This window comes from Juglans regia, chromosome 1 (assembly GCF_001411555.2).
Source record: "Juglans regia cultivar Chandler chromosome 1, Walnut 2.0, whole genome shotgun sequence".
In the NCBI taxonomy this organism is placed as follows: Eukaryota; Viridiplantae; Streptophyta; class Magnoliopsida; order Fagales; family Juglandaceae; genus Juglans; species Juglans regia.
Window position 1 is genome coordinate 9275839 of NC_049901.1, and position 24533 is coordinate 9300371.

General features: G+C 35.6%; 4 protein-coding genes across 9 annotated transcripts; 1 reads left to right on the plus strand and 3 right to left on the minus strand.

Moving 5' to 3' along the window:
• Positions 1 to 798: 798 nt before the first annotated feature.
• LOC108998526 (3-hexulose-6-phosphate isomerase) lies at positions 799 to 1494 on the minus strand. Its single transcript, XM_035694890.1, has one exon. It carries the CDS (start codon positions 1460 to 1462, stop codon positions 878 to 880), a length of 585 nt encoding a protein of 194 aa, XP_035550783.1. The 5' UTR covers positions 1463 to 1494; the 3' UTR covers positions 799 to 877.
• Positions 1495 to 2795: 1301 nt separating this feature from the next.
• Positions 2796 to 8504, minus strand: LOC108998655 (protein phosphatase inhibitor 2). Of its 6 annotated transcripts, none has more exons than XM_018975286.2 (6): positions 8400 to 8504; positions 5389 to 5450; positions 4963 to 5131; positions 4221 to 4333; positions 3785 to 3976; positions 2796 to 3297 (listed from the first exon to the last, which is right to left on the minus strand). In XM_018975286.2, the coding sequence occupies exons 3-6, from the start codon at positions 5043 to 5045 to the stop codon at positions 3032 to 3034; spliced, it is 654 nt and encodes a 217-aa protein (XP_018830831.1). In that variant the 5' UTR covers positions 5046 to 5131; positions 5389 to 5450; positions 8400 to 8504; the 3' UTR covers positions 2796 to 3031. The 6 variants fall into 6 exon arrangements, with proteins under 6 accessions (XP_018830831.1, XP_018830834.1, XP_018830832.1 ...); XM_018975289.2 differs by having other exon boundaries at positions 5389 to 5465; positions 8400 to 8475; XM_018975287.2 differs by having other exon boundaries at positions 8423 to 8438.
• Positions 8505 to 10561: 2057 nt separating this feature from the next.
• On the plus strand, positions 10562 to 21822 carry LOC108998666 (ADP-ribosylation factor-related protein 1). Its single transcript, XM_018975311.2, has 7 exons — positions 10562 to 10704; positions 11721 to 11924; positions 12093 to 12233; positions 20377 to 20485; positions 20616 to 20677; positions 21282 to 21385; positions 21489 to 21822. The coding sequence occupies exons 2-7, from the start codon at positions 11832 to 11834 to the stop codon at positions 21595 to 21597; spliced, it is 618 nt and encodes a 205-aa protein (XP_018830856.1). The 5' UTR covers positions 10562 to 10704; positions 11721 to 11831; the 3' UTR covers positions 21598 to 21822.
• A 944-nt stretch (positions 21823 to 22766) lies between these two features.
• LOC108998539 (chromosome transmission fidelity protein 8 homolog) lies at positions 22767 to 24514 on the minus strand. Its single transcript, XM_018975103.2, has 3 exons — positions 24232 to 24514; positions 23919 to 24129; positions 22767 to 22992 (listed from the first exon to the last, which is right to left on the minus strand). The coding sequence occupies exons 1-3, from the start codon at positions 24379 to 24381 to the stop codon at positions 22925 to 22927; spliced, it is 429 nt and encodes a 142-aa protein (XP_018830648.1). The 5' UTR covers positions 24382 to 24514; the 3' UTR covers positions 22767 to 22924.
• Between the last annotated feature and the right edge of the window lie 19 nt (positions 24515 to 24533).

Sequence of the window (24533 nt, forward strand, 5' to 3'; positions counted from 1 at the left end):
TTCCATGAAAGGTTTGCAGCAAGAATATTTCCATAATCTTCAAATGGAGATCATTGAGGAACAAAGGAATAATGTTATATCTCGTACAGAGTAGTATGTTTTGATGATGATATTTTGTAATTGTTTTGATTGTGGTGACATATTTTGGGTACTTTTTGTATTGTGGTTGCACCAAATTGCATCATTCTTTTGTGGAGCTGCTGTGGGAAGGAGCTGGGCTGCTGTGGAGGTGCTGTGGAGCTAGGCTGCTGTGGAGCTACTGCTGTGGAGCTGCTGGTTGACATATGGAGCTGCCAAGTCCAACTTGAAGTAGTTCAAATTGTATTAAAATCAATTTTGTAGATTTTCTATTAAATTGATTTTGATACATGAGGTTTAAGGATAAATGTGTATAAAATTTCTTTTGGTTGGAAGTTGAATGTGTATGGAATTTATTTTGGGGCAGTTGAATTGAAGTATATAATTTATTTAGACAGTTGAATTTGTATGGAATTACATTATGTCCAAGTACTGAATTTGTATGAAATTTATTGGACTTGGAGTTGGATTTATTTGAGCTGGATGGTATATTGAGTTTTTTTGCGATAATTTGACTTGAATTTATTAGACCATACCATCTAAATGTACAAACCAGATTTATAGGGAAAAAAATTATAAAAAAAAAAATTATAACATAATAAATATTTTATTATTATTTAATTTTAAGATGCATAATCCAATATGAGACAAGTTCTTTATATGCAAAATCATTCTTTAAAAAGGATAATTTTACGTATAAAGATATATAAACCACTACCGAATTACCAATGCCCTTACTCTGCATTTATTATTAATAGAAAAGATAAAGATTTCACCAGTACAATATACAGGTCCAATCTCATTCCAGATTAGTATGGCGGGATCGGACGGCCTCAGGACTTTCACCCAGAACCTCACCCAACTTATACACCACCATCTCAAACAATACGAACAGAGCCCCCTCGTACACACTCCCCATCGGAAGCAATGGCCGAGATTCCACGGCGCCTCCATCATCCGCCATGGTCTGCGCTGGCACGTAGCAAATAGCACTCGCGTGCTTCACGCAAGAACCCGTCTCCGGCTGAGCAGTGATAAGCAAAACTCTGGCGCCGTGAGATCGTGCCACGCTGGATATGGCATCGACAGTTGAGAAACCGCCGGGACCGGCAGAGACGATGAGGAGGTCGTTGGTGGTGATGGGGGGAGTGGTCATGTCGAAGACGAAGTGGGAGGAGAGACCCAAGTGGGCAAGGCGCATGCAGAGGGCCTTGAGCATAAGGCCTTCTCGCCCAACTCCGTAGAGGAAGACCCGACCGTTTTGGGACGAAACGGTGGTCAGCTCGGTGATTAATAGGTCCAAGGGCGGTGGGTGGGGGAGCGTGGGTTTTGAGAAGATAGCGGATATGTGGGAGCAGATTTGGGAAGCAAGGGACTCCATCATTGAACTCTCTCTCTCTCTCTCTCTCCATATATATATAATATATATGTATGTATGGCTGGGTCTGTCTTATCTTTTCAGCTTGGATTTGGAAATTCATCTTACTAAAACAATTATCAAAAATCATTTTTTCGTATTCATTGCATTTTACTAATATGATTGCATTATTTTTTTAATATAAAATAATAATTAAATGTAATATGAGTAAAAAATATCTAAAAATAATTATATATAATAGAACTAAACAATTATATATGTTTTATAGATGCTTTTTTTTTTCATCCTAGGCTGAGGTGTATAATAAATATTAAATGCAAAAACGAGGGACAGGCAAGAGTGGTTAATAGTCTATATAATTTGTCTGTATGCAAAAATGAGGGAAGGCTGCATGTATATTTCTATGCGGGCTGGATGGCAATTATAAAGAGTGAAGTGGGTACCAAGTATTTAACCTCCAATCCAACTAGTGCTATTTCATTTATGAATGTGGGTGTGGCTTTAAAATAAGGGCCTCGCTTGCAAGTTACAAGGATTATGGGATGGATGCACAGGCTCCCAGTTGCTTGATGCTTAATAGCCACAGTCCACACACACTCATCTGTATGGCTCAGACCCTTCTTCAAAGGCCGTACGCGAAAGTCCAATGCCTGTTTTTTTTGTTTGTTTATTTTTTAAATAAGCTGAACTTTACCATTGATGAATTTTAAGTTATTGAATACTCAGGATTTACGTATGGCAAACGTATCATATAGACGATAAAAGAAAGCAGAAGTCCAACATTAAGAGCTTCAAAAGATGGCAAAGGATGGTTGTTTTGACTTTCAACTAGTGATGGAATCACAATTTCAAATTACGAAATATATTTTTGTCAGCGTTCATGTAAACAATACATGTATATAGTTTTTTTGATCATAATCAAGGTATTTTATTCATAAGAGTAGGCAAAGCCCAAGAATACAGGGAGTATACACGAGAGAGTGAAATACCACACATTTTAAGTGATGCTTTCCACTTTAATTCTAAAATTGTCGCACCTTCAAATTTGTGATTGTAGAAACAAAAAAAAATGAGAGATTTAAAAGATTACTTGTAGGACGGTCATAAATTCTTCCAAGGTCAAAGTTTTAACTTTTAAGCTCTAAAAAGAATTTAGTTTTTTTCTTTTCAAAATTTGGAAAAAAAAAAAAAAAAAAGAAGCAAAACTCTCTGTACAAACACACATCCACTGAAACACCCACAAATCAAAAGAGTGTGTCAAGGCCTAGAGCAGAAACAAGGTTACAAGATGCTCCGTATCTAATTGAGACCACACATTTCGGTATAGTTGCAAATAGAATATGCTAATTTCTGATCGTTGAATGACAAAGCTTAGATGGTTCGAAAAACATACTCGCTTAGATTGTTCGTGGAACACGAACATATAGTCACACAACAATGCCAAAATGTAAGAGTTATTTACATTAAGCATTGAAAAACATACCAGTCATTAAGTTTTTTCTTACCAAAAAAACACAAAACTGAAATGATAAGCAACTAAAATTGTCAGTTTTTCAGGTCCTTGATTGGCTCAAGCTAGACTCCATTGGCCGGAGCTGCAGAAGATTTTTGAGGCAAAATTGCGGTACCTTCTTGATCGATGTCTATTTCCTTCACACCAGTAGTTAATGATGAAGATGAATCACATTTCCCATTTCTTTCCCTATTACCATAACCATCCTCATCAACTTCATCCTCAAGAAATGAACCTTTACGCCGGAGTTCTTTTACTTTCCGGAATTCATCATAGTGAACTCTTCTGTGCTCCCTAAAGCTGATACCATTCCTATCAGTCTCAGAATCTGAAAATTTCTCACAAAAGACACAGCAGAGGGCACACGTCATAATTGGAGTCATAGATGCAAAACAAATTATTCAATTCAAAACTAAAAAATGCATTCCGAGAGGGACTGCCAGGGCATAAGGGAAATATTTTGATCATATTTTTCCAAGTCCTTTAGAATCAGCCAACTGCTATCATGGAAGAAGATGAGAACTAAAGTACCTTACGTAACAGGTAAAAAAATTTGACTGAACTGTTAACAGAAGAATGCAACATAAGATTATGTTTGAAACCAATGGATGACATCCTCCAAAATTCTTAAATTTCATTAAAGAAGACAATCTACACGCCCTGAAGGAGAAAATACTCGCATCTTCAGCTAAATCTATCTATTTGTTCATATTTCAATAAATCCACATAGGACATGGCAATCTGCTCTATCTGGAAACCTTGAACATTGAAATCAATTTAGAGGTGAAAACTAAAGAGAAGCAATTGTGAAAAACCTTCATCATCCTGCTCCATAACATCCGCCTCATCCTCAGATGATGTCCAACCACCTGATTTCCGTCCATCATTTGTACTTGAAGAAGCCACATCACTCAAAGCTGTTCGTATTGCTTCAGCATGCATTTCATCAGCATGCATTTCATCACTGACAATATCGTCAAACCTATTCCGTATCGGAGACAAAGATCCTACATTGTTCAGCACAATTCAAACAGCATTGTTTTAGAAAATCAAAGAAACTTTCTCAAAGCAGCCACAAAATCATAGATACTAGTATAAAGTCAATTTCAATGTGATCCTGCCAACATTTGACACCCGTTTATGTATTTCTGTTGGAGCAAGAATGGCACTACTCAAAGTAAAAAGTTCATGAACACTTTTAGCATACGACATCCTTATACATAACATTCACCAAAGTGGAAATTGACTCACCATCATCATCAATCATGGGGTGATATGGTGTCTTGGGTTCAGTGATTTTCTGCCTTACAGGTTTATTTGCCTCAATTTCCTCCAGATTAGTCTCATCCCATCTTACACGCCCCCTGTTGAGCAAATGGGAGAAAATGCTACAATTATTAGTATATATTGAAACAAAACAAAAATTGAATAATATAGAGGAAAAAAAAAAACTCGACAACAAAGAATTCATAAAATTTTAGAGAAATGGTGCACAAACCAATATTCTAATGCACGATTGGGAAAGTAAAACTCGAAAGAATAAACCCCCAAAAAGTATCTTGCATTCACAGCACTAAATAGTCCCATGCCAGCTGACTCCAGAAAATTACAGTAGGGCATTTTGAACTATTGAGCTGAAATTTGTTTTATAACTGTTGAGCTGATTTTTGAAATGGAAAATGCAATATTTTCTCCCACATTAAAAACCCGAACATCTTATAAGTGTACTTTCTCCATGTATCTGCTACATCATAAATACTTGTTCATGCTTTGCATCTAAAACTTCCAGACACACTCCACGGTGGTGAGCAAATAACTCTCTTCCACTTTGATCTCCTTATGGCCACATCTGTTAAATCACGTGCATTTTTCTGGGGCCTTGATTCACATGTTTAGAACTCATCTGGTTCCTCTAGCACCTGTACTACAACTAAGTTCAACCCTTATTACTGAAATCAAGCCTTCACTGTTTGAATAAAACATCTGACCTTACCTCTTCAATAATGTTAGATCTCTTAACTCGTAAGATCTGAATCTGTCATCCTTAATACCACCATAATTTAACCCTCTTTTCATGATTTTTCTAATGACTTTCTGGAACTTTCCTCCAAATTGATGGGTGTAGCATCCACGGTATTCAAGTTGTAACACCCACTTCAACCCTATCATCATATGTTACAAATTGAATAGCACAAAGATCGGAGCTTACAAGCAATTGTTATTGGAAAATAATTAAGATCAATGAACACCTCACTTCTGAAGATCTGATGAGTCGATGACAATAAATTTATTGATTTATTAATATTTCCAAAAAGGTTTATATCTAAAAGGCTAAAAAATCATTTCTTACCATATTTCAGGAAACATCAAATCATAACCAACTTCAGACAAAACAATCAAAAGAGAGTAAGTGAATTACTTCATTTTGCTGGACTGTTGATGCCCTCAGATGCTGAACAGTAGCTCAATCACTTTATTTCACTGAAAAAAAAAATGCTAAACCTCTAGTTAGATTCTCAACATCAACTATCAAAATAATGATTTTTACAGGATTTCTACGTGGAATATGAGAAAGGTGAAAGGAAATTTACACCTTATTGAATGGAAATGACTCGTATGAAAGTATTATTAAACCTTTTAAACAAGCAGGAAATTGCAAGCATAAATGTAGCAAAAATCAAAAAGCATAAATGCTAGGGATCCCACTGGGGGATCCCGTCTAAGCATCCCGTTGTTTTTTTTTTACATAGTGATTAAGAAAATGTTGTTTAATAATATTGTAAATTTTATTCTTTTTTTTTTTAAATATTTAGAAGTGTTAAAAAAATGATGTGAAAAAAACAAAAAAAAGTCTTAATCACTACATAAAAAAAAAAAAAAACTAAAAAAAAAAAAAGGATTGGGATAAATGAATGGGATCCCCCAGTGGGATCCCTATCATTTTCCATATATATATATATATAAACAATATCATGACAAGCACCTTCCAAGTAGCCTCTTAACATAGGATTTTCATATACAGTACAGCATAGCAGCAAACTGAAAACCCTCTTAAATCTTCCTTTCATAAGGAAAATCCTCACTTAAATCTACCTTACCAAAAAAAATTCGTATCATAAATCTTATTAGTTATTAGTGAATATGAATCAAACTATGGGAGCCTGATTGTTCCTGTGGGTGATGTTATTTGCTGATGACACCTTGATTTTTACTGAGCCTGATCGGATAATATTCGTGCTTTAAGAGCACTTTTGCTGTGTTTTGAAGCTGCTTTGGGGTTAAGAGTTAATTTATCAAAGTCTGAAATTGTTCCTGTGGATGATGTGAATTTATCAGACTTGGCTAATTTACTGGGGTGCAGAATTTCTTCTATGCCTTTGAGGTATCATGGGCTTCCTTTGGGAGCCTCTTTTAAAGTTGTCAACATATGGGATGGGGTGATTGAAAAAATTGAAAGGAGGTTAGCGGGTTGGAAGAAGATATACTTGTCTAAGGGAGGAAGACTAACTCTCATAAAGAGCACTTTGTCCAACCTGCCCACCTATTTCCTTTCTCTTTTTCCTCTTCCGGCAAGAGTTGAAAAGAGGGTTGGGAGTTTATTTCGAAATTTCTTATGGGGAGGCAATGGAGAGGAAAAGAAGTTTCACTTGGTTAGTTGGAAGAAGGTTTGTCAACCACTAGATCATGGTGGTTTGGGGATTAAAGATTTTAGGGTTTTTAATAGAGCTTTATTTGGGAAATGGCTTTGGAGATATCCATTGGAGAGTAAGGCCCTTTGGAAAAATGTGATAGAAGTGAAATATGGAAGTTTGTGGGGAGGTTGGTGTACTAATGCAGCTAGTGGAGCTTATGGGGTTAGTTTGTGGAAATTTATTAGAAAAGGATGGGATTCCTTCTCCAATAATTTCAGATTGAAGGTGGGAGATGGATAGAGGATTCTCTTTTGGCATGATCTGTGGTGTGGGGATACTGCTCTCAAGCTGGAATTTCCTACCCTTTTCAGAATTGCTAGGGATCATAATGCAACTATTTATGATTCTTACTGCAGTAGTAACAACAAGGTTGAATGGAATATCATTTTTCAAATGGACGTTAATGACTGGAAGTGGATGAAGTTAAGGCTCTGCTGGTTAAACTCTACAGTTCAAAGTTGGTGCTTGAAAGAGAGGATAGCATGGTGTGGATTTCTGCTGGAAATGCTAAGTTTTCAGTCTCTTCTTATTACAGAATTTTGTCAAGCCATAGTAGTTGTGTTTTTCCTTGGAAACATATTTGGAAAGTGAAAGTTCCCTCTAAGATTGCTTTTTTCTGTTGCGTGGCATCTTTGGGTAAAGTATTGATTACTGATAATCTTAGAAGGAGAGGTCTGTTTATTGCTGATTGGTGTGTCATGTGTAAAAGGGATGGTGAATCAGTAAATCACCTTTTTTTTCACTGCGAAGTGACAAGATTCTTGTGGAATGAGGTTTTGAGTTAGACAGGATTACATTGGGTAATGCCTAGAGAAGTGGTGGATTTGTTAGTAGGGTGGAAGGGTTTGAAGGGTTGTAAGAAGGCGGCGAGAGTTTGGAAGATGATTCCTCCTTGTCTTATGTGGTACATTTGGCTTGAAAGAAATGGGAGACGCTTCGAAGATAAAGAACGCTCATTTGGAGATCTTAGGGATTTTTTCTTGAGTACTTTGAGTTCTTGGGTTAAAGCTTTTGTAATGGAGGATAATTTTCTGCATCTTTTTTTGTTTTCTGGTATTAGTTTCGTTTTGTTTTTGGAAGTTGTAAGTGTTTCCTTTGTATACGCTGTGTACTTGGGTTTATGCCTATTTCTTTGAATAAATTTATTACTTATAAAAAAAAAGAAAAACACTATTTCCTGAATACTCGATCAAAAATAAAACCAAAGAGGATTATATAAAGCAAGAACTAGACACGAACACGAACACATCTGGGATTGCTTAAAATTGAAAAGCCCTATTATGTGAACAGCGATGAGACGACCAAAACCTAGGACAAATTTAAGAAAACTCAAATTGAAGAAGTTGAAAACCTGTGAGCCAAACAAAGAACAAAACCACACACCAGAATAGAAATCCGTCAATTAAAAGGGGGAGAAAACAATGGAGCCACAGATCAACAATACATTAAAGCGTTACCAATCAAAACAATACATTAAAGCGTCAAACACGACCTAGAAAATATGCAAAATAAATCTCTATATCCAAGACAAAATAGATACGCAATACACTCCGTATGATAGCTGACTAAAACACGCACGCAGTCGATTCAATCTCTTTTGTTTTTTGAAGGAAACAAAATTTTCGTTTTTTTCCCTCTTTACGGTTTCTCAGGAATCAAACAGATCATTAACGTAAAATTCAATTGTGAAAAATCTTGAACCTAGATTCAATAATTAGAGAGGGAAAATCTCTGGTACCTGTGAAAGAAAGTCTCTGGTACCTGTGAAAGAACGAACGGAATTTTGCGAACGAGCATTTCTCAAAACCGTGGGCGTGTGCCCCGTTTATTGCTATCACATTTTTTTAGTTTTTTCACTTTCCAGGATTACCCCTTGACGATTTGACCCTAGAAATGGTAGTCTGTTCGGTACCCCGTGGTCCTTACAAATAGTCAAGCAAACGAACGGTCTAACTGTTAGCATTTTAAGAAATGGTTTTGAGATGGATTGAGATGATTTGTGAATAGTAGAATAAAAATTAAATTATTTATTATATTTTATGTGGATATTTGAAAATTTTATTTGAAAATTTTAAAAAGTTAAATTATTTATGATATTTTATGTGAGAATTTAAGAAAATTATAATAATGATATGAGATGAACTGAGGTAGATTGAGATGAGTTACGAATACAAACGAGGTCTAGATCTTATCCGTTCGCTTTCTTGTCCATAAGTCAAACTCTAAACTCTCTTTGTAAGAAATATTGCTAATATATTTATTATTCGTTGTACTTTTAACATTTTAACATACCTTCTAGGAATGAAAAATGATAATTACAGTTATAAAAATGTAAGCGTCATATAATTATTTAAAAAAATAAATAAATATAAGATTCATATAAAAAAAAATTAATTTTTTAACAGTAGATCTCACTCTTTTTCAGAACGACTGCATGGTACTTATACACTTCACGACTGTACGTAGTATTATTCTTTTTTAATATTATTTTTATTTTAAAATTAAAAAAAATTAAATTATTTATTTTATTTTGTATAAACATTTAAAAAAATTATAATAATTAAATAAAATGTAATGAGATAAATTTAGAGAAATGAAAATAAACGAGACCTAATATTCTAGTCAGATTGATATTCAACACCATGGACCTAAATGAATTGGTAAAAGAGTGGCTACTCTGCCACCATCATGTGCTCACTTTGTGTGCCACCTAGTATAAATTATATATATATTTTTTATTTTAAATATGTTTTAAACATATTTAAATAATTTTTTAAAAAAAATTAATAATTTTCTTAATCATTAACAAAAATTAAATATATGAGCCATCAAAATAAAGAGGTATACTAGCATTATTCTTGATAAAATAAAAAACCAAGTTTACATGACAAAGTTAAATATACATTTATTCACGATCGGATTATATTTATTTAATATACTGTTGTATGAATATGAATGTTGAATGGTATATAAATAACTTATCCTTGTTCACCGCTACTTATTAGTGCAAAAATAGTTAATAAATTGGGTGGATGGAATTCTATTGAACATTCTTTTTTCTTCTTCTCAAAAAAGCCAAAAAAAAGAGTTGAAAGAACGCAATCAATACTAGGGGTGTAAAAAAAAATCGGTGAACTGGTAAATTGGATAGGATTGGACTGAATCAGACCGATTCATATATATATTATAATTTTTTATATTATATATAATTCTTATATATAATATATAATTATATATAAAATAGTTTTATATCATATGATAAATTACTAATTAATATAATATTAAATTTTAAAATCTTATATTACTATAATCTATTGTTTTAATAGTTATACTAATACTATATCACTATATATTATAATATATTACTATAGTCTATGATACAATTATAATATATATTGCATTATATATTATAATTATAATATATATTATAATATACTACAATATATTATCACTACAATATTATATACTATAATATACTATTATATATTATATAATATATAACATATTAAAATCGGACTGAATCGTATTGGAATCAGTAAAATTGGAAGAATCGGTTTAGGGAAATAACTTGTGCGAAATTAGTTATTGAAAATCCAAAATCAGTGTATACTAATTCGATTCTAAATTTTATCTAAAATCGAATTAAATTGGAACGATTACACCTCTAATCAAGATTGATATTTTAGGTAATCATGGTCTTAAACCTTTGTTAAAAGTTGGAACTTGATTCTAAAAGTGGAATTAGACAAAAGATGGCCCATCGCTTAGCCACATTAGCCATGGCCCATTATAAGTTGACTTGCCATTAACGGCCTGGCCCACTAACATGAAGTAGAATGTCAGTAACTCCGCCAAGGGTAGAATGGGTATTTGGGAAAGAAGAATAAGAGGAGCCGGACAAATCCGAAAGAAGCTTGGGAACGAATAGCAAGAGAAAAGGCTTTGTTATTCGGGAGCTCTCATTTTACGCTTTGCAGTTTGCAGGGCCATCGAAGCAAGAGAGACTCACCAGTAGTCACCACAGCTCCCCTACATCCCCAAGAGTACGAAGTTCTGACCTTTGACATCAACTCTGTAGCTAACTTTCATTTTAATTGATAAAACCCATGCATGGCGGTTCTTCTTGATCTGGGTCTTTTATGAGTGAGGATTTTATTTTTAGCGTGGAAATACTACTTAATCTCTGTCGATTTCAATTTTTTTTATCCAAGTTTAGGATTGTGATTGAACTTAATTTCATGATGTTCTGAAATGATTTTGTTTTTCTTTTTATTTTTCAATAATAACGATTGTTATTATTCTCATCTTGACTTTCTCAAATTCTTATCAATTAGATTTTACTTGTACAATTTTATTCCGTTCTTCAGGGATAATACGGCGTTTGAAGTTTTGTTAATTCGGTTTAGATGTTTGATGGGTTGCCACTCACAGAATTGTGCTGCATCTTGTTGATTGAAAAGTTTGGCGAGCAAATAAGAATAGTTGAATATCATGCACTCAATCAATTGTAGACTTCTTAGATGTACTTTTCTTTATTGACACTGAGTGTCGAGAACAAAGTCTCGACTAATCTCAGGAGTGTACAGACCCTCATCAAGGAGTTTTCCGGAAAATTCTCTAAGTCCAATGAGCCCTGGAAATTGAAGAGGCAAAGTGAAAATGATTTGATATCTCTCTTTCTCTCTCTCATTGTGCGTGGATGAACTTCATAATGAGAAAGAAAATGTGTAAGATGACTATGGATTTGTCAACATTTCAGAAAGTACACTAGGTAATACAGAAAGTCTACAAAATTGTCAGTTAGATGCTTATTTAAAATTTTGATAGGGAGACTCCAGTTTGTTTGTTCTCATTCTAGCAAAACACTAGATCTCTAAGCTTTATGCCTGTCAGTTGTAATGTTAGATATCTTGAAAGAGTTGGACTTTTCTATGTTGTTTATATGTCAATTCCAATAAAATAAATAATGAAAACGTAACCAGAGGTCGGGCCATTACACTTAATAATTATTCCTGTTCTCTATACCATGTAATATTGACCATATCTATTCCTTCTCCAGGTGAATTAAACTGAGTGCAAGCCAGGCCAAATTAGCTGTTATGATTTCCTTTCCTTTCCGCCCTTGAAGGTTAGAAGGATCAAGTGATAAGGAAGAGTAAACAAGTCAGAGATGTTCTCATTGTTTTATGGACTTTGGAAGTACATGTTTAGTAAGACTGAGTTTCATGTACTCATTCTTGGAATTGACAAGGCTGGGAAAACAGTATGCATCATCTTCTTATTTTCTATTTAGATTAATGAACTCTGTTGCATCATTTTTGAAAGGATCTTTTGCTATATCCAGCAATATGTGGATCTTTCAAACTTGATTCGTGTTAAGAATATCTGCTGGACATCAGTCATAATCCTTATATAATGTACTCTTTTGTAGACTTTGTTGGAAAAGTTGAAGTCAGTGTACTCAAACTTGGAAGGCCTACCCCCTGATCGAATTGTTCCTACTGTAGGACTCAATATTGGTCGCATTGAAGTTTCAAATGCAAAACTTGTGTTCTGGGACCTTGGAGGTCAGGTATGTCAATTCATAGATAATAATTATAAAATTTTTGGTGTATTTTCACACACACATGAATATCCACACATAGAAACAATATATTTTATGCAGCAGTGTTAAAATGTCATGAACAGTGGAAAAAACTAATAATGTTCACTTAGCATGCGGTAGTATTTGTTTCTTGGAGCATCTAGTATTAGTTAGAAAGGAATTTTCTCCAATGTTTTACAACCCAGTAGTGGGTTTTCTTTATTTGAGGGTGGCTAACCTGGCACTAAAACCAACGAATAAAGCATTTGTGTTGATGATATTTGTTCTTGGAAACCCAAATTGTCATTTTTCCAAATAAAATTTTCAACTTTACATAGTTACTTTAGTTAGCTGGTGTGGACTTTTTAAAGAGCAACCAGGTCAAACTTTTACTTAATTCCTAGTTGGGGATTTGGAATTAGTCTCCTGAGGTTCCAAGTGCAGATAAAGGGAGGCTATCAGCTCGTCCATGGCAACTGTATTTTTATGATGCGGAACTTCACCAATACAAAGCATTTGGACTCACCCTTGGGAGTAAACTCCGGATACACGATTGAACCCCCCGAAACTGGTAATAAAGGGAACTCATAGTGAGGAATCAAAACCAGGATATCTAAGTTTACAGCCCATTCCCAAGCTTGCACTTTGACCACTAGGCTGCAACCTACACCCTCATCTACGATCCATGGTAACTTAAGTGAATTTGTTGTTTAATGTGGAGCTTATAGGAAAAGAAGTTGAATGGCAAGGCTTTATAATCAGCTCTAGGGTTGAGCTCCGACTTCGACAGAGTTGGAGTAGTTGTTTCCGAGCTCCGACTCTGACAGGAGTCAGAGCGAAATTTTTGCTTCAGCTCCGACTCTGACTCCGAACGGAATCGGAGTCCGACCTCCGATCGGAGCTCTGACCGTCTATTGGGCTAAAAAACAAAAAATAATAATAGTACTTAAATAAATAACGTGGTCAATTTCTTTTGTTAAATAAATTATATGCAAAAATAAATTTGATCCATTACATGACATAGCACTATTAACAGAGGTAGGTGTGTCTATGACTTGATCTAAAAATAAATATAAGACATTAAGACTAATAAGAGTATCATGTGCCATGTGGTGGGTCCTTGTTTCAGTTTTTGCTCGGATCGAGCACAATGTAATGTAACTACATAAATTATTAAATATGATCACTAAAACCCAAGTCCAAACCTGTAAAAAAATAAAATAAGGAAAAGATAAAAAAAAAGAGCTTAAATACAATAGTTTAAAAACTAAATAACATGTATGATATAGCCATAAGTTTAACAGTCCCATTTATAACATAATAACAACATTGACTTATCCTTGGAAGTTAACTACATAAATATTAAATGCTCATTTCACTCAAATCTCAATGGTCCATTGATCATGCCTGAAATGAAAATAGAAAGCTGCAATCAATAAATGAAAAATTTGATAAAAAAAAACTGAACACGGTAAAGTAGTAGAATTTCATTCTTACCAAGAAAGGGGATTCTCTTAGCTCCATCCCAACTCTCAAGGAGCGTCCGTCTCAGACTCTCAATCATCGGTAATTATGTTAGGGTTCACAATTAGATCTATAAAATTATAAAAAGTAGAAGTTTGAAACATTAAAAATAATTAAATAATCATTTAAAAGCATATAAATTTACCCGATTCAAGCCTATAGCTCTCGGCATCAACGCCAACGGGCTAACGGTATCTAGTCCAATGGGAGTTTCACTTATCTAATTATGTGTGCAAATGAGGGCCTCTACGGTTGATGGTGACAATGAACTCCGATAAGCATCTAACACGCAACCTATAGTGCTAAATGTTGACTCTGAGGCAACCGTAGTGACAGGAATGGCTAGCACATCTCGGGTTACATGGAAAATGACTGGATACTATCAAGTTAATAGCTGAAATACATCATTAGGTGCATCGACAACTTATATAAAATATTGTTCAACCTCAGATGTACAATGCATAATATTCCTTATTGACATGAGTTGATGATACTGCTGGATAATACAATGACCTCTAACCCCTACAAATGGGTCAGTATCACCTAAGGAAGCTGTCGACCCCGTCGGCCTCGAATGTGAGGAGCTGCCAACTGCGGATGAAGGCTGACAACTATTGTTGTAGTGATTATATAGGTCATCAATATCACTTTTTAGTACTCTAATAAACTCTGCAGCCTTCACTGCCCCGACGATGAAATTTATCCAAAATTCTGGAACGACCAACTTATATCAGGGATAAAGGATCACAGCCACAAATAGCAATTTATTTATCTTCTCAATATTCTCCCAATATTTATCATATTTGTTCTTCATCCTCGTAGCCATAACAGATAACAATCCAACAGAGTTAGTACAACTATTTTTTAAGTGGAAGTGAAGCTCCGAGAGCTCGCTGAAGAATGAGTTCGCAGTCGTATATTTGGATCCAGATAGCCGCATGGTTATGTCATAAAAAATTCTTAAAAATTAAACAAAGTAGCTCACTCTGGTCCAATCATGTTCGTCCGGCGCACCGAGCCCCTGTCTAACTAACTCCAACAAAGCAGACCTCAGGCCCCCATCCGCTCGAATGTTTTTTGGTACTTCTGTGCCACATCCAACATCATGAATGTAGAGTTCCATCGAGTCGGAACGTCCAAGCACAACATACTAGAACATTCAATCTTAAGATCTTTTGCTATTGCCTTAAACTTAGCAAGCCTTTGAGGGGAACTCCTTACATATCGTACAATGTTGTGGACTCGGGTAATGGAATCATCAACCTCTTTTAACCCCTTAACAACTATGAGGTTGATGATATGAGCACAACATCGAACGTGAATAAACTCGTGGGCCTGAATGACATCATCTCTCACCGTCGTGTTCCGCTTAAACCAATTAATTGCTGTTTCATTGGCCCTGACATTGTCAACTGTAATACACCACTTTTTGAATTTCTCAGTCCTTTAAACAATCATCCATTTTCGTCTCAATGGATGCACCTTTATGATCCACAATATCTTTAAAACCAATAATTTTTTTATGCAAAATCTACTCATTGTCAATGTAGTGTGCTGTCATACACATGTAGCAGACGTTCTGTATGGACGTCCATGTGTCAGTCGTAAACGACACTCTCTGGCCAGTGGTAATAAACATCTTCCTCATCTCTGTCTTGTCTTTTGCATGCCTTTTCATACAATCTCTCATCACCGTATACCGTGATGAAATGGGAAATTGTGGTTCAACAAAGTTTAGAAACTTTCGAAACCTCTTTTCTCGACCGTGGTAAAGGGCATCTCATCAGTAATTATCATCTCTGCAAGCATGTCCCTCAACATCTTTTCACTGTATTGAGTGATGACCAATTTCTTAGTCTGTGTACCATCAGTGGCTGTAGAAGTTTGGTAACTGAGGTTGGTCTGATTAGTGGCCGCCAATTCCTTCGCTATCTTATATCGTTGGCAACTATTTAGATGTGCTATTAACACACTGGTGTCTTGCTTTTTCGAATGACATCCACAAAGCTGCCCACAATAATGGCATCTTGCTACCGAGTTCGCAATATCAGTAGGAATTTTGGTGAAATGCTCTCATGTCCACGACCTTTTTTTAGAAGGCCGTGGTGGTTGATCTTGCTCAATGAGCATCTGAGCATCTCCTCCTCTTCATTGAACATATCCTCATCCTCTATATCTACTGGGAGTGGGAGTCGACTACTCGCACAAGATGTAGCTGCTTTAGATGTAGCTGACCTAAATGTGGCTCTAGGGGTGGAAGTATCCACCGGGGTAGGAGTTATAGCATTGGCATCCGCCACATCCCCTTGTGGACGATCATCTCCACTAGGTCTAGGATTCATATCACAATCAATGAAATGGAAAAAATAAATTAGAAGCAAAAAATCAGTTTAAAAATAAAATTTAAATCAATGCAAAGATATAGGACATGTATTATTATATCATAAAGTGTTCCAAAACATTACTAATTTAAGCTAACATCTGAATAAGATCAATTTTGATAGATAAAGAACATATATATGTATATATGGAGGGGAAGAGGGGGAACAGGAATGTTGTCTATCATGAATAAGATCATCAACATCAACCTCGGCCTCGACAATAATTCTAGACAAAAGGTGACTACAATAATAGTATGCGTATTTTGTCTGATCTATCTAGCTTTTCCACTTGTTAAACACTTGATGATAAAAAGTCTATCCACCACAGGCCATGGTACTGCACACGCCCAGCTAACTAGCCAGTAGTCTCTCATGTGGTGTTGTCCTATCGACCAAATTACAAAAATTGTTATCATGTCATTAAAAAAAATATATATTAAATTTTCCACCACCTAGCTAATTAATAACCTTAATTATATAAAATTGTTATGTATTTATATATAGATCAAGATGCATTAAATTTATCTAATTCAAACGTACGTCTATATATATATATAAATATATATGGTCATGCATGTAACAAAAATAAATTATTTGGGGTATTAAATTAATAAATGGGTTTAGCTAGGGGTTGTTAAATCGAGCTTTATGGAAGGAAATCTCTTTCTGCTAGCACTGATCTTTATTGGTTTTGGATTATTTTTAAACTATGATGATTTATGTTGTTTTGTACGATGTGTGTGGCTTGTTTAGGTTTGCCATCACTCCATCTCCCTTTTAGACACTTAGATTCGGTAGTGAAAGTGGAACCCCACTAAAGAGTAGTACTTGTGTCTAGCTCATTTGCTTTCTGCTGATTAGGTAAATTCATGATATACAACATTCCTACTCAAAGAAAGTTAAATTGAGTAGTTATACGTGGTTCATGAATTAATGCTTCTCCCTCTCTTTCTCTCTCTCATTCTGTGCATATATACATATAAACACTGACTATGTTTTCTAATAATTCAAGCTCAAATTTTAAACTTGTATATAAAGTTATAAGAAAAAAAATATTAATATACCTAAAAGAAAAAAAATAACATTGCAACAACAAACTTGTGAGTCCATTGTTTTAGTAATCATGTCTCGAATCATTGATCATATATTTTACAAAACCCCAAAAACATTTAATATTAAGAGATAATGGGAAATCAACTTGGCATTCAAAGGGTCTAGGATTAGGATGGGATCAACCTACACTCATATACCTTACCTAGCTAATTAATGAGCAAGCTAGCATGCATAATCCACCAACCATGATCCCCATCCATGTAGATATAGGCTATATTACACATGATTATTAATTATTATTATATGTGCATATATGGACTGTCACGAGCTCAAGGTCTCAATTAATCAATTATATCTAGGCTCAAATGTCCCAGCTTGTCATTATTTTCTATATATAATATATAACAATATGATACTTTCAGTTGTTCTTGTTACTTTCAGATTAAACACATTGCAATATTGCATGCATACAATACATTGCTTTAAGGAGACTCTGTCTAATTTCATAGAAACATCTCTTACACATTTTATCAAACACATTGCATGTATACAACACAACTTACAAACACATTACACATTTTATCAAACACATTTCCTTACTACAAATTTACAAAACAAATTCATTTCAATCACAACAAAATACCCAGATGTGCATGCTATGAGAGTATGAGTAACGGAATACATAAAATTAAATCAAGCAATTTAATTTTAGGGCTCGAAATCGGGTTCTCACCGTAGGCTGAAGCTCAGATTGAAGTCGCGCACTACGGAGGAGAAAATACTCACGGCGGCAACAGAGAGGGAACGAGGCGGCGAGGTGGAGGTTCACTGGTTCAGCCGTCCAGACGTGAGACTTGAGAGAGAAGGAGGAAGAAGGAAGAAGGGAAGGGAAGGGAAGGGGGGTCTTGCGTTTTGGACCCCCCGTATGATGAAACGACGCCGTTCCACATTAAGTGGAACTAATGTGGAACGGTGTAGTTTGATTTTTTTCAAAAAAAAATGGGAGTCGAATTTCGGAGCTCCGACTCCAACTCCGACTCCGACTCCCTATTTGGAGCCACTCCGCATTCCAACTTCGTTTTCCGACCACTCCGACTCTGAAGGAGTCGGAATCGGAGCAAATGTCGGGCGGAGTCAGAAATTTCAGAATTTTACACAGCCCTAATCAGCTCATCCATGGAAACTTAACTGCCTGTTTTGAGATATCAACTTAGTTTAAAAAAACAGTTAACCCTAGGGGTTGGCTCAAGTGGTAAAGGCCTTGGGCTTGAGGGTATGCTCCCCCTAGGTCTTATTAATAAAATCTCTAGGGGCCATCGGACTGGGGGAGTTTTCCCTTGAATTACCCAAGGTGCACTTGCTGGAAACTCCTTGACGAGGGTCTGTGCACCCCCGGAATTAATCAGGATGCTGTTCCTGGACACCCGGTGCCAATAAAAAAAACAAACAGTTTCAGCAAACTTAGTTTAAGAAAAGGTTTTGTCTTGAGTACTACTATCCCGACAAACTTTGATTAAAAAACTGTTGCTATAGCATAAGATGCTAGAAGCTAAGATGATGAAAAGAGAGAGCTGATGCCCAAGGCTTATTTTATTTGGTCCAGTTTTCCTTTTGTGCCTGATTTGATGCACAGAGCCAAATCTGTCACAAGCTTGTTTATCTATCATCTGAGAATTTTTAATCGGACGCTACTTGGCAAATGGTTGTGGAGATACCATAAAGAATCAGAAGTCCTATGGAAGTTGGTGATTGAGAGCAAATATGGTGGTTTATGGTGGGGATGGTGTACCGGCGAAGTGAGAGGGACATATGAAGTGGGGTTGTGGAAACATATAAGAAAAGGATGGGGGATTTTCTCTCGTCACTCACGATTATGCCTAGGAGATGGGGCTAGGATCAAATTCTGGTATGATTCTTGGTGTGGTAATGGTGCTTTAAAGGATCTATTCCCTGATCTCTTTTAGGGCTGCAAATGATACAGATGCTTCAGTGGCGGATGTCATGGTGATAGTAGGGGAACAAATCCAGTGGAACATCAATTTTAGCCCGACGGCAAATGATTGGGAAATGGACAGCTTTGCATCCTTTTTCAGGCTTTTGTACTCGTTCAAACCGAATAACCAGCATGCTGACTCATTGTCGTGGATACCTTCAAGTGGTGTTTTCTCGGTTTGTTCGTTCTATAAATCCATTTCACATGAGCTCCCTATTCAGTTTCCTTGTAAAAGAATTTGGTGACATAAGGCGCCTCTCAAAGCATCATTTTTTGTGTGGACCGCTTCCTTGAATAAGATCCTCACAACGGATAATTTGAGGAAACGAAGGGTGATCATCGCAGATTGGTGTTGCATGTGTAGGAATGAGGGTGAATTTGTGGACCATCTTCTATTGCACTGTGAAGTAGCTCGAGGGTTATGGAATGAGGTATTTAGCAGACTAGACTTGGGTTAGGTTATGCCCGAGACAATAGTAGCGGTTTTGGCTAGCTGGACTGATCTAAGAGGAAATCAACAGATCAAAGTGGTATGGAAGATGATTCCTATATGCATCATGTGGTGTGTATGGTAGGAGCGCAATGAACGGACGTTCGAGGACAAAGAGAGATCGAAAGAGGAACTTATTGCTTTCTTTTTTAGAATCCTTTGTACTTGGACCTCCACCGTTTATTTTAATGGCCAAGATTTCCATGATTTCTTTGTATCTATTGTCCCTATGTAGTTAGGGCATTCTTTGTACTACATTTGGCTTTGCCTATTTTTTTATTAATACATCTTGATTACTTATTACCCAAAAAAAAAAAAAAAAAAAAATTTGAAGATTGCTTGCAGATGATGGAGGAGCTTAAAGTTTTCTTTTACCCTGTTCCTTAGGAAGTTACCATAGATTTTAATAAGCTGTGTTTTCATGATTTTCTTGTCTCTGTTTCCATTTCTAGTTAGGTATTTTTCTTGTATACATCATCTGTACTTAGGCGGCTAGGCCACGCCTTTTTTATTTTAAATAAAATTTTTAATTGCTTATAAAAAAAATATTATAATAGTGCCTTTTAATTTTTATGGCGTTCTTTCCTCTCTGGTCTCTTTCCTTTTCTTTATTTTTTTTTGTCGAATTGGGAGGGGAGGGGGCTGTCATTCATGAAGTTACTCACTGATGCAAGATTTTGATCCTGGCAGCCTGGTCTTCGTTCAATTTGGGAGAAATATTATGAAGAAGCACATGCCGTGATCTATGTAATTGATGCTGCTTGTCCATCACGTTTTGAAGATTCAAAATCTGCTCTAGGTCAGTGATGTTATATTACTATAACTTGTCAATGCATATAGCTGACTGAATTCACTACGATTTTAGTACTAGTGAAAACTTGTTGTAGTAGCACTTGAATTGGGTACTAATACCTTCGATGTAATACCAGAGAAGGCTCTTCGACATGAGGATTTGCAAGGAGCTCCTCTATTGATATTAGCTAACAAGCAGGTTAGATCAGCTGCTACCTCTTTCCAGCTCAAAAGAAACTTCAAACTTGATTTCTACTTCTCAATAAAATGATGGAATTTTTATCATATCGTGCTTGCGTATTTGTGAAAAGCAATAATAATGTTGACTACATTTGAAATCGAAAAATGTTGTGAATGACTTTGAAAAATTGGAAATTGATTTTTTGAACGACTTTGGGATAAAATAATGTGCATCTTTTATTTTAAATGTTTTTTTTTCTACAAGAATCTCTCTCTCTCTCTCTCTCTCTCAGTTGGGACTCTATTGTGACGTAGTAAACCACTTATAGGTCTACAAATCATTTTCCTGTTCCTATTCTGTTGTATTTCAATATCTTTGATCTTTTGATTTAGTTTCCTTTTGTATTTCAATCATAAACTTTGGCCGCTGATGAAATTACCCCATCCATTCTTTTGTGTTCTATATGGAGAGAGGAAATACTTGATATCTTGAGATGAGAAAGCTTTCTCTACTTTGCCTTCTTATTCTTTGCAAGACTGAATGGAGTGTCATAGGTTTCTCCTCGTATCTTTGTGTTTCAATGACGGTGGTCCGAGTCAATTACATTTCACTTTGATGGCAGGATCTTGCTGAAGCTGTATCAGCTGAAGAACTTGCTCATTATCTCGATCTTAAAAAGTTGGATGAAAGGGTCTACATGTTTGAAGCTGTTTCAGCAAATGATGGGTGAGTGGCGTACATTTTTTCGTTTCCAACATCATGGCAGCTCTGAGATTCATCAGATGTTAAAAGAAGTGAACAACATTAAATTTCTGAATCTTGATTGCAGGATGGGGATGAAAGAAAGCATAGAATGGCTAGTCGATGCAATGGAGAGAAGCAAGAGAACTGAAAAGTTGAGAGTTCGTGCAGGTGTAAATGGCTCTGCTACCGCATAAAAGAGAGTATATCACATTGCAGTTGTTTTTTCCCCTGTTCTTTTAACTTCTGTAGATAAATCAAGGTCTAATATTTGATTCAACATGATTACAAAGTAATATTTTTGTTTTGAAAACCTCTTCAAACAGACTAGTATTGCTCATTTTATTGACGGACAAAATTGCAGATGATACTTGTTTTCATTTTTCGATTTATATTTCAAATGAAGGATTCTCCCCTCGCCTCGCAGATAGTTCTGATTAGTAATGCAGCTATTAATGTTTTGCTACATATAGTCATTTTTGCATACTCTTTGCGCACTCTACTGATGTGATTAGTCAAAACAGTTATTTTTTATTAAAAAAAAGTTACGCATCCAATTAAATTAGTAGAGCGCACAAAGAGTACGCAAAAGTGACTGCACATAGAGTTTTTGATTCCATATATACCAGACAAGAGTATATCGCTTGAGCTTTGCTACTCAGCATTCCACACTACACACCATACATGTTTTCATTTTTATTTTATTTTATTCATGTTAAACTAATTGAGTTGTTATATTCATCATACATATATTACATACTTGTTAAGGGGAAAAGAAGAAAAAAAAATTAAAACATATATGGCGTGTGGCGTGTGATATGCAAAATAAAATTATTCATATCAGAAACATGCAGCATCACAACAGGGCTAGAATTCAAATAGGTAATGGGTACCTAAGGTACCTCGTTTTATTTTTCATTGCACTCTGTTTGCTCGAATGCCGGTTTCCATTCACCGATCAATTCACTTCGGTAAATGGTTTTCATTGATAGCACAACCATTAGTAATAGACCTAACATGCTGGGCTTTATTTAGTTCTGGTTTTGAGAGTGAAATATCTAAACTCATATCATCTAATTATTATAAATTTTTTAAATTTTTAAATAAAATATAATAAACAATTCAATTTTTTTAAATTTCAAAATAAAAATAATATTAAAAAATAATATTTTATTCAATTTTCATATCGTCTTAGCACACTATCTAAACCAAACCGTAGTTTTCTTTTATCATCAACACACAGAATAAATAGATTGGATATATGACTACTTAATCATCTATCGGCCGTAGTTTATACTCATGTTCAATCCAGCCCATTACGTGCTTTAAGATGTAGCAATCCAGGCTCCTAGCTACGGCATCATAATTCAGAATTTGTTTGCAATTATTTACGAGATAAGCCGAACATTTGACGACTGTTTTTTGGAAAAACGATGCAATCTTATCAAAAGCGCAGGAAGCAATCCTAATCACAGAGCACTGGACCATTTTAACACCTGAAGTTTCCAAATTACCACAAGGATTTCATGCTGTTTGGTTTGAGACAACTGAACCGGGCATGCCGACTCTTTCCTTCATTGCTGGTTGTGGTTCTGAGAAAAGAGGGAAAAACATGAAAAGATGTTCAATGTTTACTGGACAAGTTCCAACATGCAACTATGCAAGGAATAACTAAATTCCACCATACAAGAATTGTACAGAAGGGATGAATACTGCTAAATACCACCATGCTAAATTATACGGAAGGGATGAGTACTGCTAAATTATACAGACGGGATGAGTGCAGAAGGAATAACTAAATTCCACCATATGATGAGTACTGCTACAGCTACAAAGAGATTGATTACATAAAATTAATCTCACAAACTGACATGGCTTCACGTAGTCTGTTAGATCTACTTTATAATCTGACGAACCACATCAGTTTGTGGTATTACTTTTGCATAATCTATTTGTGACTAGAGTATTTCCATAATCATTCAACCGAAAAAGTCTTTTTTCTTTTTCAAACAAGATACATTACTACTTCTAGACCTGACCTCATCTTGGCAAAGGAAAAGAGTTACTACATTGAACCTTCATTTTTTTTTTTTTTTTTGTAGCCCTTAATTGAACACACAAACACATGATAGCAAAGGAGATTGCTAGTGATCTTCTTGCATAAGTTGAACTATATGAATGCAGAGTCATCTGGGCTAGAAATCAGGTACCAATTGCAATGCAGAGTGGATGAACTATAAACTTGCAGCTCAATTTGATTGCCGCATGGCCATCAATGCTCAAACAAAATGAATTGACGACCCAGATCACAAATAACAAATTCTATTCTTGGATTTAACTTACCGTGCCCACTTCCCATGCTAGATATTCTGCTGGGTTTTTATGCCATGCTATTTAAGTTTAATTATAACAGCAAGTTGCAACAATATGAACTATGAAGTATAGAAAAAAAAAAAAAAAAGAGCAATGAATACGAGGAGATTTACATAATAATAATAATAATAAGAATAAGCTTAACTGGAAATGATGGCCTTTGGCCTCGTCTTGAACAATATCCGATGCCGAATGACACCGATAACTTCTAATTCCACTCTAGACGAAAAATCACCCTCACCGATCTCATGGTCTGGGTCGGAGTGTTTAGTTTTCTTCAGAACCAACAGTGGCTTCTTCAACGAGACTTTCGATCCCGTCAATTCATGATACCCAACCGTAAAAGTATACACCTCCTGAACCAAATTGGCAAAAAAAAAAAAAAAACCCTTATTAGAATCTTGCTTGACTGGTAGATTAAACGATAATATGATTAATGAAGAAAGAAAGAAAAGAACCTGAGAAGAAGGGCGGCAGAGGATGCCGATTTGGAGGTTTTGGAGGCGGCCTTGGAAGGAAGGTTGAGCTTCTACTGCGCCTTGCAACTCTAAGATTGCCCATTCGGGGCAATTCCCTTCACCGCAGTTGCACTTCACTCGAATCTGCATTCTTCCGTTTTCGTTGTTTTGCGTCGTCTTTGGGCTCAAGATTGAAGAACCAAGGAATTCCTTCTCCTGCCTGCGTGCCTGGGGTTCCTACTTCTATCAAAGATTGGGAATTGGCGGGACGAAGATTGGAAAAGTCCCGCTTTCAAGAAAAA